Below are 18,126 nucleotides of genomic sequence, written 5' to 3'. Positions count from 1 at the left end.
TCATTTGCCGCAAGGGTTCAATCCTTGTGGGCTTTGACATTACGGCCGGCGAATCATTTGTGGATTATCTGTACAATATGGACTTATGTGAACTCCAGCAACAGCGGTTCTCTGGGCTTAGCAGCAAAAAATCGTGTTGCCCAAGTAGCTTCTCTTGCAGCTTTCACATCGTAAAACCTTTGTAGCAGTTTTATCAATTTTTTTTTCAAATGAACATAATGAATGTTTGGGGCTCTACTGTCCATATTGGTTCGTTAAGGTTTGAACTCAATGAAGGAATTGATTATTTATTAGATAATTTTTTTTTATAAACAAGTAGATGTAAGAGACGAAAATGCATCCATTTTATTGATAGTGGGGTGATAATTTAATTCCCTTCCCATCCAATTCCAACCTATACCCACACTGTTCGACAACACATGGGTTCCAAAACAAAGGCAAAAAGAAAAGGTTTAATTACGAATTCTGATAGACCCAATCATGACATACCAGATCTAAATCTCTAGAACGTCTATTCACTTGAAAATAATTTTAACGTTTCTTTCCGTAGAAAAATTGAGCTATGGCATTGGCAAATGAAGCATAAAAAGCTCGCCCAATGCATCTTTAAAACAGAGCTCTAGAAAGGTAAAGGCACACGTATACGTTTACGTCAAGCAAACACGGCTCCTGGGTCCATGGGAGTCCTCCATCTGTGATGGCTTGACGCACAAATCTCCCTGGGATGACAAGCGTTAACAATCAAACTTTACTAGTCAAGGTCTATTGTATAGAATTTGTTTCCATGTTGAAAAGCTCCACCTCTCTTGCAGCTTCTGGAATCTTAAATTACCAACGTGTAAGCCACCTCCAATTAGAATCCAAGATGTTGCACTAGTAAGAGGAATAAACTAGAGCTTTGCGCCACTATGTGGGGCCTTAAAAGTGGTTGAAAAATACTGCAAAAACACGTTGAGGTTGCTAAGCCCGTGAGCTCCTTGAGATGAACATTATTCATTTCTTTCTCATCAGCTTTTTCCTTTTGGATTTTTCAAGATTGTCAATGTTCTTATCAATCATAATTACAAACCAACAACTCTACAATTGCAGGCATAGAGGACAAGAAAAAGAGATTGAATGAACAGAAAATAACAGCACTTTATTCTTCCATTATCTCTTCCAATAATTCCATTACATCCCCACCAAAATTGTTCCATAGCAATGGAACTCTAAAATAAGGAATCGAAATCCGGTAACTGTAAGAACATGAATTTATCAAGAATATCAACTAAAAAACTCACAAATCTCCTTCCCAGTGCCAGTCCATCCAGATTCCTAATCTGTACATATCTAGGAAAGAATTTGAATTTCTTCAGATGTTTAACTGGAAAAGAATATTAAAAGAATCACAAATAACTCGAGTAACCCATTATTGTTGAAGATTGAGAAGAACTAAAAAATCCCAGAGACTGATCCCTCGCTCTAGAGTTCTCGTATCCTTTGTAAAGATCGTAAGGTTCCCACAGATGATCAAGAGGGCACGGCTTCTTGCCGTCAAGCCTGACCCAAGGCTTACCTTTGCCACTCCAATGCAGCAAGCTAACTGGACCAGGATGCAATGACCTGCAGCTTCCTCTCACATTATCCCCGCCAAGCCCGTGTTGGTTCCACCGGTGGTCAATAGCCTCTACGTTACCGGCGAACACTAATAAAAAAGGTGGCAGTGAACCCAATTCGTAAATCCTCCTCTTTCTCTGTATCTCCATCCAGTTCTCGATTCTCCTCCTGTAATTACCCTCTCTCCACCTCACCAAATCCATCACCATTACCCCAGTGTTGAAATAGCACGGCTTCCGAGCTGAGAAAACAAGGGATAGAACAGGGTCAGACCAGAACCCATCAGTGAAATATTTGGTGAAATTTGCACGGCAATACTCAGGTGCGCCAATGATTCTTGACCCAGAAAGGGTTGTATTCCAGAGCTTGTGTATATCGTCCACAACAACCACATCCGAGTCTAGGTAAATGACTCGGTCAACGCAGGGATCTAGGATATCACCGAGGTAGTTTCTTGCGTAATTTAATGGGTTTTCTAGGGCTTGACGAATTGATGAAGAGATTAGATTGATAACTGTGTCTTCTCTGAATATATAAACCTTGAAACTGAGTGAAGGGAACGTGGATCGAACGAGTTGACTCAGAACTCGAGGACTCGCCATATCGAACTCTGCCGCAATAAAATGTAAGAACACGTTTTCTGGGCAAGAAGCGTGTTTTAGAACGGAGTGAACAGCAGCGATTGACCCGCGGAGATACTCCGAGTCCAGAGTCATGGCTACGTGAACCAAAGAAGGGTCACAAGTAGACACGAACTGGCTATTGCCTGACACCGGGCATTCCACCCCATTACGGTATTCCGGCGCCTCAGCGAATCGGAGTCCACCTAATTCAAGGCCATCACCTCCGCCGTTCATTTCTCTCCCGGGTATAGAGCGAATCCCAAGGCAGATAGGAGCATAAAGAACGGAAACCAAAAGGAACAGAACGGCAGGGAGTATCCCGAAACTATTCATTTTGATTAATGAATGCAGATTAAACAGAAAAAAAAGGGTTCCAACATACAATTGCTGGGTCAAACAGATACGCTATAGACTATAAATGGTTGTTATATAGCATTTATTGGCATTTGAAGTGAAAGGGAAGGTGAAGAGATTGAGAGAAAAAACGAGGATTGTAATTAAAGGAGTAAAATGTGTAATTGAAATGGAAGTACAAAGATTAAGAAGAATGAGAAAGAACAAGTTTTTCTAGTTTATCGTTCTTGACGTTTTCATTTCCAAGAAAACAAGGACTTTGCTTTACCTCTCCGGCGAACGGGAGAACAGAGAAAGAGAGAGAGAGAGAGAGAGCGAAAGGGAAGCAGAAGCCTATATAATGGAGATATCAGAGAGAAAAAAATATTAATGAGGGTCTCTCTCGCTTCCTCTGCTCTATCTCTCTCTCTCTTCCTCTGGCTTTTTCTTTCTCTCTCTAGTGTCAAAGAGGGAAAGTAACCAGTTCGGGGAAACTGCTAGCAAGAAAGGTATAGAATCCACACTGTAATTGCTTGATGCCATTTTCTAGGGGAAGTGTCATTCACGCGCCTTTTTGTGCGGGTGTCATTGGAGTGGACGGGATGCGTAATAATTATTGTTAGTGTGCTGGTTCAAAATTTTGTTACCCTGTATCTCTAACGTAAATACGCGTTTTAAAATTCTTCTAAATTAGTAATCGGGGAATTTTTCTTTTCTTTTTGGGGTCAAAAGCTTGGTAATTGGTAGGAATGTGAGTCGGGCGGGTTTTCGCGGGTATCCGATCCGTCCAAACTCTATTAGGACGGATTTGAGTTTTTACAAAACGGATTTGGGCAGGTTCAGATTTAAAAAATGCTACCCGTCTCGGATTCGGGTAGGGTTCGGGAATAGGTGCTCGGATACCCGTTACCCGAACCCGATTAGCTATATTAACAAAACTAAGTGAAGTAACCCTAATCCCTAATTCCTTTTTTCATTTTACTCTGCTTTCCTCTCTTCGTCGGCGCCTCTCTCCCTCGCTTCCCTTCCCATAGTTCTCAGTCACGTCTCTCCCCCACTTCACTGACGACTGTCGGCAGCCCAGTCGGCACCGGCGACGTCTCCTTTCTCTCCCCAGTCAGCTATATCTCCTTCTCTCTCCAGCGGCGACATCTCCGACTTCCCAGTTAGAGACAACTCTTCCCTCTCCCCGGTCGGCATCGGCGATATCTCCTTCTCTCTCCAGTCGGTGACATCTACTCTTTTCAATTGACGCTTCTCTCCTCCACTTCACTGATGCTAGAGACAACCCTTCCCCTCCTCAATCGGCGTCGCCGACATCTCCTGAAACTCTCTTCAGGTTTACAATTAAATTTTTTGATAATTAAATTTTTTGATAATCAAGATCTTTTGTGTGTATGTTCTTGAAAAATTTTTAGTTGCTATTAAAGATTTTTAGAATTTAGGAACTATTTATCTAATTATTTGGATACTGTTAAAAAATCTAATTATTTGCTATTTGATTAATGTAATACTGTTGATTTTTAGAATTTATAAAATTAATCTGATTATATGATTATAAATCATTATTTGCTGAGTTGCTGAGTTGCTGGTTCTTGTTATTGAACACACTGTTGGGTCTGCTGGGTTGTGCAACTGTTAGGTGTAGTTTATTTGGCAGTTTTTCTCATCGAATTGAATTAAAAAAATCGGGTTCGGGTATTGTACGGGTATTGTTAAACGGGTTCGGGACGGATTCGGATAGTAAAAATAAAATATTAAACGGATTTGGGACGGATTCGGATTTTATAAATATAATCGGGTTCGAATTTGGATACTCTGAATTTCGCGGATACCCTACCCGTTGCATATCCCTAGTAATTGGGCATTCATTTTAGCTTTTCATTTTTAAAAAATAAATAGTAATAATTTTGTCTAATTACATGAAATAATAATTCTAAATATTTATATTTATTTTGTCTAAATTATTTACAATATAATACATTTATTTTGTCTATATTATTTACAATATAATACATTTATTTTGTTCATTGGAAAAAGGTGATTAAATTAATAAAAGTTTTATTTCATAATTTTTATCTATTTTTTCTTTTTATTTTTCTTAAAATTATTATTTATTTTTTATACTATATTAACATACAAATTAACTATAATAATATCATTTAATTTTACCTTATTTTAAAAAATAATTAAAATATTTCATAATATTTAATAAAATTTAATATTTTAAAATAAATATAATTAAAAATTATATTTTTTAATTAAATAAAAATTATGAACGAATAAAATATATATTTTAATAATTTTTTAAGAATATAATAACATCATTATTGCCTTTTTTTCCTAAAAATAATATTGAAATTTTGATTTACCCACTGCAGGGATTAAAAACAGCACATACAATAATCCTTTTATAATTATTTTATTTTAATTTATATTATTTTCTTTTTTTACTAATAAGATAGGAATTATGATGATTGGTAGATGTATTTTAATTTTTAATAAAATAGAGCAGCAAAAAATTAAAGAGGATGGTATAATTCCAAGTACTCTCCTTGGGCCAAGAAATATTCTTTACCTCCACTAATGCAATGACAGCTGTCTCATCGAAGCAACCAGGTAATCCCTATTTCTGATTTTGACATTGACGGCTGTGATCTAGCCTGGCACTCATACTGCCCCACCACTTCCTGGATCCTCTCCCACGTGATCACGTGCTCCCCACCCTATTCCTGCTCATCTCTTTCCTCTTTTGTGAATTTCTAGCATACCACTGGCCCACATACTCTGTATTTGTCTTCAAAGAACTGCTATTTATTTCATTTTATTTTATAAACACTAGCTGTCGTTTACCATTCAAATTTTTATTTTCCTCAAATAAAAATATAAAATTTAATTAAACTTATTTTATTGCACTCCGAGACTTAGCCTGATGAAAAATACATCCTGATAGACCTTAGAGGTGCATTCTGATAGATCTGAGAGATCTAAGGTTCGACACCTCCAACCCCTATTTTTAAAAAATTACCCCTAATTTTCAAAAAATTAAACTTATTTTATTTCCATAACAAAACATACGTTAAGTGGTTTATGCCCATATACGAATATGAATATATTTTAATGAATTTTTATTTTTCAGAAAGTAGGGGATGAGGAGATGAATGCAAGTAGAGATATAAAAATGAGTAACTTGCTTAAAATGCACTCGCGGTTTTGAAAATCTTAATGCAGGATTAAAAGGATTTGTGACAACCAATCAATATTTTACACACCAATAAATATTTATATTTAATTTAAATTTAAATATTAATGAATGTAAAGGGACAGCCATACCCAACAATGACAGTATCATACATGAGATTCATTGAACAAATATATATTTGTTGGCTAAAAGGCATTGATCAATGTCTTTTTACTTTGGACACGGTTACAAAATTCAATTTTCCTGTAGTAATTTTTAAACTTTGTTGTAAGCCGTGTAAATGAGGGAAGCCGTGTAAATAAGGGAGAGAAAAATTTTACCATGCACTCACTTATATAGATTTACACGTTCAATCAATAAAATTTTATTAAATAAAATAAATATATATATTCTGTATGCATAGTAAAATATTTTCTAAAAAAATACAAAATAGATTTTTATAAGTAATCACTCTATTCCAACTCTATTATATTAGATTTAGGTAATATATAATTAGAATTTTCATATTAATTGTTTAAAATATATTTTTAATAAATTAGTAAATTAAAACTAGTAAAATTGAAAGAGCTTAAATTTTAGGTAAAAATAATTAAATTTTAATTAAATTTAAAATATTTTTAAATAAAATAACTTTTCAACGGTACCATTCCCATTTTAAGTTCTAAATTCCCTAAATTATTCTTCGACAAAAAAATTCTCTAAATTATTGTTAAAAGAAAAAGATTTCCTACGTTATTAAATTAACTACTCTAATTACTAGGATTAAAAATTATGTGCATAGGATCTAGAGTTAGATTTACAATGCAAAAATAATCCCAACCAACTCATAATCATATTCAGTTCCACCTGATAAAAGCTCTACTCCCATACACAAGATAAACTATAGATAAGGTCCTATAATTCAGTCACAATAGCACTGCATAGACTCAATCAAATATAATACCTATAATCCAGTCCCCACATGATTACGAATCACACTACCAGCACCACCATGACTAGGATCTTTACTCGCTCCATCACAATTAAGCTTAACACACTTATTATTAGATGGTTGCTAAGATACAGAAATAACAATATGTCCCTATTTGCCAAAAGATAAGTATCGGTGCGATCAAACATACGTATCGGTGTGACCAAACATACATATTGTAATGTAAAGAGTGTAATAAAGATCATATTTTCACATCAAATTGTAGACTATCAAGAACTTATTGGAAAACCACAACATTTCTCCATTTCTAAATCTACTACATTACAATAACAAATAATTGTTAAAGATGTAAAACCAACACCATATCCTAGCCAATTGGCCACAAACAAATTGAAAAATGATTCACACATACTAGGATCCCAAATCTGATTCCAGACATGCCGAGAGCATGGCAATTCCATAACACATGAAGAATAGTTTCCTCTCTATGGCCACAAATAGCACAAGTAGGGTTATTGGTAAACCTATGTTTAAATCTTTCATCATTGATCGTAATTTTTTCATAAGCAACCAACCAGTAAAACATGCGATAACATTTGGGGCACTTTAATTTTTCAAAGCAATTTCCACATACCATTCCTAGGCCAACTATCAAACTTGTCTATCAACTCATATGCAGACTTAATTGAAAATACTCTTGAAGGTGTGAATCGCCAGGATACCTCATCACAAACTCTAACATCTTCAACAATAGAAACGAGTTCTAATAGAAGACATGTATCTTCAAGAAGGTAGGATCGTATCAAGCCTATGCCCGCTCCTCTGAAAATGTCCTTAAATCGATTATCAGCCGGCCTCACAGAATATTCTTAAACGACGATTTGCGTCTCCACTCGACTACCATCCCCAACTCAGAAGCATTCCTAATAGGGTTTGCCACTGCTTCCTCCGCCATACCATCAGTGTAGCTTGACTTTCTTAGTGCTGCAAGCAAAATCAATCTTCTCTTCCTCTAACAGCAGCTTCAGAAAAAAAAAAGCCTCCATCACGTCTTCTTCTCTCGAGATTTTTTAAATTATTGTAAGATAATTTATTTGATACGGCCTCTGACATATCTATATATTAAAAAAATATGTGGTGCTATTTATGGTACTATTTGTTTTCAACATAATATTTTAAACTTTAATTTAAATTTAAATTTTGAATTTATTTGACTTTATAAATAAATATTAATGGTCAGTATTATTAAATTAATTTTTATCTAAACTCTTTTTCTCAATTAGATTAATTGGATTAGAATATTATAATATTTTCTAACTTATAAAATTACAAAATTGGATTGTTTAAAATTTCAATTATTAATTTAATAAATTATTTTAAATTAATTAATAATGATTTTGTAATCACTATTTAAATATTTTTCTCATTTAATTTTTTTATTTTTTTGAATTATTGAAAATTGTTCTCCATGAATATTTTTTGAAAATTATTTTTATATGTGTATGCAAGTATTTTCAATGCTTATTATTACACAAACCTAAAAACGTCTACTTTTATGTATTACTATATTACTTTTAAGTATCAATCATAATTAAATTTATATAAACACTTATTGAAAATTTTTAGCAAAGATAATACTTCATAATGTAAATATATTAAAGTAATATTTATAATGACAGTTTATTAATAATTTTAAAATACTTAGTTTAAGTTTAAAATATTTATTAATAAAATAAATATTAGTATTAGTAATTTAAATTTTGTATTTTTATCACTAATTAAATAAAAATAATCATAAATAATCAAAACTAATAATGTAGTTATACAAGTAATAATAAATATAATTGTTTATTTAAAAAAACTCCACAGTTCAACTCTTAATAAAAATAGCAAATCATATATATATTTTTTTAAAAATACAAGATATTAGTCTTTTAGAAAAAAAATGACATATTACTATATTTATAAACTAAAAAAAAGTTAAGGGGAGATAATTTTTTGTTTTGGTGCTTATTAGGGTGAGCAGTATTCGATTCAAATCAAAAAAATCAATCGAATCGAATCGATTTAAAAATTTAGTTCGGTTTTTTATATATTTCAGTTCGGTTTGATTTTTAATTTCAAAAATTTCGGTTATTTCGGTTCGATTCGATTTTGATCAGAAAAAAATCAAAAAAATCGAACCGAACCGATTAGTGATAATAATATGTTTTTTCAATAATATAGAGAAATTAAATCATATTAAGATTAAAATATTTTAATTAAATTTTAAAATATTAAAAATAAAGTGTAAAAAATAAAAAAATTATTAAAAATTGAAATCGAACAAACCGAACTGAATCGAACCGAATCAGACCGGTTCGATTCAATTTGATTTCTGATCAAAATCGATTTGGTTCGATTTTTATAAATACTAAAATTTTGGTTTTCAATTTATTCGGTTCGATTCAATTTTAAATCGAACCGATCGAATGCTCACCCCCTGGCGCTTATAAACATTAAATTTAATTTGACCAAATAAATTATCATATTATACTCATTTAATTTTAAAATTTCACTATATATTTTATTTATTTTTTTTAGTGATTTTCATAATAAATGTGCTTATAAATTAATTATTACTAAACAAATCAATTTCTATCTGTCATTTATCAATATTTTAATTAATATGTAATTATTTAAAATTTTAAATATGTGTAAGTTTTGTTTTAAAAAAATATATTTATAAGTAAGTAATGTTTATAAACTAATTTTCATAAGTATCCGTACTTACAATCAGATGAAGGCACGCATTAGAATGGAAAGGAGTAGCAGCTTAGAAGCCAGATTTTTTTTTTAACTCTCTTTTGCTGGCTACTAGAAGGAAAAACAAACTCAACTCTAACAGTCAAAGGAGCCACAAGAACCTTTATTTTAGCATCTTAACAATGGAAATTCTATATACACTCGGTCAATGTGATTTTGACGCATAATTAAAAATTAAAAGAAACTTTTATTTAAAATATGATAAAATTTATATATCAATTTAAAATGTAAAATTTTTATTGATTGATTATATAAATTAATGGATTAATTATTGAAAATATTAAAAAAAAAAAATTTACAAATATAACGTGAATCATCAACTATTTATCAGAGTAGTGTTTACGCATAAAAACGAAAAATGAAGAAAGTTGAACATCGACTGCTCATTTATTTCAGTCAGTTTCTCTGCCTACACAAATATCTCGTATTAATCCTCCTATAGAATAACAAAGAAGGAGGATATGTACTATGTCTGAAAGACGTGTTCCAGTTACGTTCCTCTTAGAGAAGATGTTCTGCAAATCCCTCCACCTATATATGATTATAATTTCCATCCTTCAATGCCAACTTTATCAACTTTCATGCCATTAGGAGAGTGGAATTTTATTACTTCATTTGGATTTCAATTTAATTTTTCTCATGAAGAGCAACATCATACCAGACAATTCACTCGGACGATGGCACCATCACTAAGTATATCTCAATATCCAAATGTAACACCGCATCAATATACTATTCTAGCTTTTAATGTATTTGCTTCAACATATTATGATACGCAAGACATATTCTATACTAGACAATTTTTTCAGTAACTTTTATCAATCTATGACATTTCAACCGTTTTTTTCTAAGCAATAAGGGGAGATGAATATTAATAGAAATATAGAGTCAGAAGGAGAGGCAGAAACTCCTTCTTAAGGGCAACAACGTGATATTCAAAGAAATCCACAACGTGTAAGAAGGCTTCTACGTTGTAGTACAGGAGGACACTTAAGATATTAGTTGTATTTTTTGGATTGCTCTTTTCGCAAAAACAGTAAATTAACTCAATTTACTTTTGACACTTCAATAATAATAATGATAAATTATTAAAATAGTAAATTATCACAATTTTATAATAATAAATTATTAAAATAATATAATATTTATTCTAAAACTTATTTCTAATAAAATAATATAAAACTTAATATACATGTGATATATTATTTTTTATCTTCTTTAACTATAAAATAAAAGAGTAATAATTATTTTTTAACTTCATTGCAGACAATATATAACATATAACATAAGAAAAAACTAAATAAATTGAGAATGAATATACAAACTTACAAGTGATGTACCTAGACAATGAAAATATTTAGAGAGTGATAACTATGATTGGTGATGAAAATGCTAATAGAATATTGAGAAGAGAATGCCGAAAGAATGAGAATATTTGTAAGCAGTATTACTACTGAAAACATAGTGTTTTCAAGAGAAATAATTGCTTCTGAAAACGCCACGTGCAGTGGCGTTTTCATTAACTAAAATGCCACTTTAAATTGGCATTTTCAGGAGCATACATAAGGTCAATTAAATTGATATTTTCATAACCCAGTATTTTCTCTGCAAAATATTTTAAAATTATATTAATTTTATAATTTTTTAAACTTACATTATTTAAATAATAAACCCCAAATTAATGTATGCACCACATCCATGAAAATAGAAAGACCCCAACCATGGCCGAGGAAATCGGGATCATGGCTATGCAAAGTGAGACCATCATTGTCCATCAATCATTTCAACTTGCCATCCGAAACCATCAGTGAAGAATGTACAATATGCAAATCGATCTACATTGAGGTATTGAAATATTATTATCTGTATTCGGGATAGAGCATGTTAATATGTCGATCGCAGCTGCAGTGGTCCTAATCACAACACTTATTTGTCTTGATGAGTTAGTTCTATAAAATTAGAATATTTATGTTAGTAAGAACATTAAATCACTAATTAACCTAAACATATTTTAGAACCATTAATTAATAAAATCTAGTTAATTAATCATTTGATTTGAATATTTTCATTCAAATCAGAATCATAACAACTATTTATTAAAAAAAAAAATCATAACAACTAGGTACAACAGGCGGAAGATCAATGGTTATTATGCCAAAAAAAGAAAAGAAAATAAAAAAAAAATCAACCATTTAATAATAAGTTTAATTTGTTAAGTTGCCTAACCAAAATTTGATATAAATGGGTTCTAATTTTCTACTACCATATGCAGAATTAAAAAAGAAAGTTTATGGTTATGAGATGAACACCACCCCATTTTTTAATATAAATAGTTAGTTGGAAATATTTTTTTAATCATTATAATAACAATTAATTTCCCCAATTTATTCAATTATTGCTATCATTCACTTATAACATCTTTAAAAATCCAAATTTGCAAAGTCTTGTTTGGATATTTTAGTTATTGAGTCAAAAGTCTACTGTATATGTTGCATTTGAATGAGTTTAATTAATAATGATTAAATTAAAATAAAAAAATGATTACTTTTATTTCAAATAAAGAGAATTATTAAAAATTAGTTGAATTTCTATAAAATTTTTAATTTTAAACAGAACATAAAGGAGAAAAAGAAAAAACAAGAAGAGCATAATGTGCTGAGACCCTTAGTGTTAGAGTTTTAGAATTTCAGAGACTAAAATTAAAAAATTACAGTTTTAATTCCTGAAATTCTAAAACTCTAACTGGGTTGGTATGATTGACAAATGAAGCGTGTGATTATAAGTTTTTAAAACTCGCTTCCAAATATTCGTAATTAATCATGAAGTTTACATTATTATTGAGACTAAGTTAATAATTTTGAAATTGTATTTAAAACTGTAAAGTTATAAATTAGAATACTACCAAAATCAATTATATAAAAAATCAACTAGAATAAACTTTTTTCTTTAAAAAAAAAAAAAATCCGTTGTGGCATCATTTCATGTTAGAACTTGGAAGAATAGAAATATAAAACCTAAAGTGGCATTACCGACAATTAATTAGAAGGGACGGTGGTTAATGGTTATATGTACAGAGTGTAGCATTCATTTAATAAAATAAAGAAACCAGTACAACCACAATTCTCATTAGGCCTGTGGACTTTTAAATTATGAAGTCACCAACAAATCCTTTATAAAAGTTTAACCCATTTCCCATATTTTATCACCTTCGAAAGCTCGGAAGAAATGTTTCCCCATCTCATAGAAGTTTACTTATTTTTATAATAAATTAAATTGACTAAAATAGAGATATATTTTTGGATTGATCAATTTTAAAAATAATGTGAGATAGTTCACGTCTATAACAGCTGAAGTTAATAAATTAAAAAAAATGATAGATATAATAAATTTTTTAAAATTTAATAATAATTTTATAAAATATATATATTTATTTTTATAATTACTAGTTTTTATATTATAAAAAATAAAATTAATTATAATATTTTTTAAAAATTTAGTGAAAATTGGCTAAAAAATTTTATTGAGTAATTAATCGAAAATATTGTAATTACAGATATAATAAAAATTTATTAAATTATATTTAATTAAAGTAATTTTTTGTAAAAATTTATTTTGTTTAGAGTAGCGAATTTTGATTTATAGACTCATTTTATTTAGAAGAGTGAATTTTGATAAAAAATTAGACGTTACAGTGTCAAATGAAATATCAATTTATTAAATTTTTATCATATAATTTTATTTTATAGTGATTTTATGTTGAAAAATATAAGTGTTACTAAATAAATTATAATTTTAAAAATAAGGTGTTCATATCTTAGCAAGAAAAAAAAAACCCTAAAGTTTTGTTCTTGGTCAAGACGGGCGAAGTTATTACGATTCCTGTTTATCAGAATTTCGGTGAGGAGGGAGATTCTGAATACCAGCCAACTAGCCATAAATAAAACTTTTTATTTTTAATTTTTTTAATTTTTACAAGTCCAAGACCTTGTTTGGTTTAATGCAATTAAAAAGAGCTTCCTTTTATAATTCCAACAAAATTGCCTCTGACTCTATGGGCGTGTGAGAAGCGGTAAAAATTATGGGAATTATTGATTAATTAATTATTTTAACAAATGAATATTATTGGAAGGTGAGAAGTTGTTGTGATTTGTGAACTAGGCATTGGATACTCTCTCCACCACAGACCAAGACGGTGGCGTTTTGTCTGCACCTGATATTTCTTTATAGTAGAGATGCTTTTCAACGTGGGAATAAAAATAGGCTGCTCCATTCTGTTGTAGTTGCAGTTCCGTGCGGGGCACGTGGATTAAAATTTTTGAAAGCGGGACCCTTTTCTCTTGTAGTTGGGCCCACTTCCGAGTTGCAAACAGCAAGAATCAATATCTGAATCCAAGCCATCAATTTTACTGAAACGTGGGAATCCACTTCCGAGTTCCGCGCGGGGCACGTGGATTAGGCTACTGTATGAAGTTCTTGTCTTGAACAATTACGAGCACCTCACGTTTAGGGGAGTAATCACCTCAGGAATCCAGGGTTGGTAGGGTTTCTGCTCTTTCCTCTCTCATTAATGTCTGTTTAATGCTTCCAGCCCTCGGTTTTGTCTCCTCTCTTATCTGTCTGACCGTTTGTCTTCCACAGCCTTGCCCATATCTCCTACTTCCCTAGCAAATCTGCTAGTGGTTAAGGCGTTGTCCTGCCTTATGTATTTTTCTACTCTTTTCATCAGCTTTACCAAGGTAATAGGTGGCTTTCTGCATAATGATTCAAAGAACTTTGGAGAAGTGATTCCCTTTTGCATGGCTTCTACTGTCCTGGCTTCTTCGAGCTTGGGGATTTGTAGAGCCTCCGAGTTAAATCTAGCCACGTATTCCCTCAGGGACTTATTCCTCCTCTGTCAAACCATCTCCAAGTAGCTTGTTTTTCTTTCCACTGGACCCAGCGATGAACCTCCTAATAAACACATTGGCTAGGTCTATAAAACTTTTGATACTTCCTGTCTCTAGGCTGTTGAACCACGCTTGGGCTGGTCTGGTAAGTAGGGGTGAGCAGTATTTGGTTCAAACCGAAAAAATTGATCGAATCAAATTAATTTTAAAATTCAGTTATGTTCGGTTCGAATTTTAGTTTTAAAAATTTGGGTTATTTTGATCCGGTTCGGTTTTGATTAGAAAAAAATTAAAAAAATCGAACCGAACCGATTAATGATAATAATGTGTTATTTTCAATAATATAGAGAAATTAGATTATATTACAATTAAAATATTTTTATTAAATTTTAAAATACTAAAAATAAAGTGTAAAAAAATAAAAAATTTGTTAAAAATTGGAATCGATCAAATTGAACCGAATCAAATCTAATCAGACTGATTTGGTTCAATTTGATTTTTGATCAAAATCAGTTTGGTTCGGTTTTCATAAATACTAAAATTTTAGTTTTCGCTTTATTCGATTTAGTTCGATTTTGAATCGAACCGACCGAATGCTCACTCCTACTGGTAAGGGTAGTGGGAAAAACTTTACACATCAGGGCATCCGAGTGAGTCTGAAGCTCCATAAATATTTTGTAGTTTAGGACGTGCTCCCAAGGGTTTTCGCGACATTATATGTGGCCATTATTGATATCATGAACTTTTTGGGAATAGTTTCCTGTTGCACCCATCTCACGAATGGGGATGAGGTTGGTAGTAGGGGGCTGCTATTGTCTCGTGCCCCCAACTCTACTAGGAACTGCTCCTTCAGCCTCTCTACCTTCTGATATGCATCTACCTCTTCTCTCCCCTTTTCTCCAGGCGGTAGCTTCTCTCCCACTCCTCGCTTCCTGACCTTTCTGCCGGCCCATCATTTTCGATGAGCTCCCTTATTACCTGGCCTCTTGCTCTGGCCACAGGCTCATTTCTCCTACTAGCCTCTGCGTCTCCCTCACCCATCCTCCTGCTGCTTTGCTGAGGGGCATGATAGTTCACTGTGGGTTGGGGCTCATTAACATTGAATCCTTCGGTTATAGGGGTATGCTCAATGGAGTGCTGAGTCCCCTTTGCTACAGCATTGGCCCCAGCCAATGGGTAGTATTTTGGAGTTGGAGAGCTATGCTTTATAGCTCCTGATCAGATAGGGTAGTTTGGAGCATGGTCCCTACCAAGTTTGGTGAGGGGTTAAACAATACAGGTGGTTGGTTTAATGGAGCAGTAAGGCTGGAGAATGAAAACTGTGGTCCCTCTTAAGCAGAATTCAGGTCGTTTGGGGTATTTTCGGTGTGGTTTTCATCATGATTAGCCATATGGATCTTAGTGGGGAGGATGAAAACTCTGGTGACAAAGAAGATCTTCTTCGTTCCCACAGATAGCGCCAATTGATGATCTGAGATCCGATAAAGGTTAGAATTAAGGTATGTATGAGTGAACTTAGTCCTGTTGGCTCATCCCTCGTCCCCTTTATTTTATTCCTTTTTTATTTTTTTGTGGCGTATAACCATTGTTCTGCGCATGCACACCCTGTCATTGTCATACGGGATAGTATATATGGACTTATTGTGTCATTTTCCATCGTAAAACAACCATTTAATTTCCTTTAGCGTTGTGTAGATACGATCCTGGATATTTAGGGTCTGTTGCCCACGAATCCGTCAAGTCAAGTGAGCATGATCTCCTTTACATGGGCCTGATCCCTGCTCTGTTCGGCCTACCTGAGCGAGGCCTGGACTGCGTACTAGAGGACAGACCTGCATATTGAACTTGAATAGACTACGGATTGGCCCTCCAACGTAGATTCAACTGTGGCTCGGATATCAAAGACCGAGCCGTTATCAATACCGAAACACCTGCAGCCTCACCCATCTGGCACATGCAATTTTTGATCTGAAGCATGACATTTCTTGATCCTAATAATGCTTTAAGGACTACTTCTCGACTGGGCTCAGCCACCAGCTCAATCCACTATTCATGCAATGTGTGGGTTGTCCCAAAATGAATATAGGAGTTTATAAAGCAATCTCACTGCTTATAAAATGATTAAAGACTAAATAAAAAAGTTCAAGAAAAAATAAAACTTGATGGCATGTGATGACCGCTAGATTCCTTCTTCCCGGGCCAGGGGCTTGACCACAGCCCAAAGCCCATGACGTAGAGGCCCACATACCTGATGTACATAACAAGCCGGGCTCATCCAACCCTCAAGGCCGAGCTCGACCCATCCTCTTCACTCAGGCTTAGCGTCCGGCCCAACTTTTGGCCCAACCCAGGATCCAGAATAATATTCACCCCTGGCAGATCCGCTTGAACGTATGCACGAGGAGAATCAGAGGCCGTTACGCATGGAGCAGGCGGCTGATACCCTAGTACCTCCAAATCCGCATGGCAGAGACGCGTGACCCAATCCTGGAGAGGCCTTTACACGTCACCAGCAAGCAAGACAATGTATAAAAGAGGAGTCCCCTCCTCAGGAGAAGGGGGGGCCTTATTCAGTAATACAAAACCCTTGTAAAACCCTATTCTATTGGATCTCAGATCATCAATTGGCGCCGTCTGTGGGAAACGAAGGAGATCTTTTCATCACCGGAGTTTTCACTTTCAAAACCCACTGAGATCCACGATGGCAAACCACCAAGAAAGTAACCCTAATATTCCAAATGACCTGAGCTCTGCCCAAGAGGGGCAGCAGTTCTCCTTTTCTAGCCCTACAACGTTGAATAACCAAACACCTATTTCTCTTAATCCCTCGCCAAGCTTGGCAGGGAATACTCCCACCATGACCCTGTCTAACCAAGACATTCAAACCATGGCTCTCCAGCTACAAACCACTGCTCACTGGTTGGGGCAGATAATGCAACAAAGGGGACTTAGCACCCCGGTAAACGCACTCCCAGTAGTGGAGGAACCCAGAACCGATGAACCCCAACCTACCTCTGCCCGCCTCCAAACTAACAACCACGATGCCGGAGAGGAGGAAGAACCGGAGGCCCGAATCCATGGGAGAAGGGCAAGAGAGTTGATAGAAAATGAAGAGGTGAACGGCTATTCTGCTGAAACAACCAGGGAAACGGGAACTGAAACAGAGGAGGAAGAATGTAGTTTGGGCAAAAGATCCAACCCGGAAGACGAGAAAATGAACCAAAAGCTGAAAAGGTTGAAGGAGCAGCTCCTAGCCGAGCTAGGTAAGAAAGATCAGAGTCAAACCTCCTTGCCTACTTCTTCTCCCTTCTCAAAGTTAATGCAGCAGGAGACCGTTCCCAAAAAGTTTATGATGCCACCGATGGCGGCCTATAATGGAGCTGGTAACCCGAGAGAGCATGTCATGAACTATAAGACCTTCATGGAGTTGCAAACTCTGTCAGATGCTCTGATGTGCAAGGTGTTCCCAACAACGCTCTCGGGACCAGCGAGGGCATGGTTCAACAGCCTGGAGGCCGAAAGCATTAAAAGTTTCGGAGATCTTGCCACCCGCTTCATTAGCCGGTTCGTAGTCGGGGTGCCAGCAGATAGGAAGACGAGCTATCTGGAAACAGTGAGACAAAAGGCTGGTGAATCCCTCAGAGAGTATGTCGCCCGTTTCAATACGGAGGCCCTGCAGATTCCCGAGCTTGACGAAGGAAGGGCGGTAGAGGCCATGCAAAAGGGAACAACCTCTGCCGAGTTCTTTGG

At 34.1% G+C, this 18,126-nt stretch overlaps 1 protein-coding gene across 1 annotated transcript; it reads right to left on the bottom strand.

Annotated features, from left to right (window-relative positions):
* Positions 1–1,117: 1,117 nt before the first annotated feature.
* Positions 1,118–3,050, bottom strand: LOC110614251 (probable galacturonosyltransferase-like 9). The gene has a single exon (XM_021755739.2). It carries the CDS (start codon positions 2,550–2,552, stop codon positions 1,386–1,388), a length of 1,167 nt encoding a protein of 388 aa, XP_021611431.1. The 5' UTR covers positions 2,553–3,050; the 3' UTR covers positions 1,118–1,385.
* Positions 3,051–18,126: the final 15,076 nt, after the last annotated feature.

The sequence above is a fragment of the Manihot esculenta genome, chromosome 5 (genome assembly GCF_001659605.2).
Source record: "Manihot esculenta cultivar AM560-2 chromosome 5, M.esculenta_v8, whole genome shotgun sequence".
NCBI lineage: Eukaryota > Viridiplantae > Streptophyta > Magnoliopsida > Malpighiales > Euphorbiaceae > Manihot > Manihot esculenta.
This window is presented reverse-complemented; position numbering and strand designations above follow the sequence as displayed.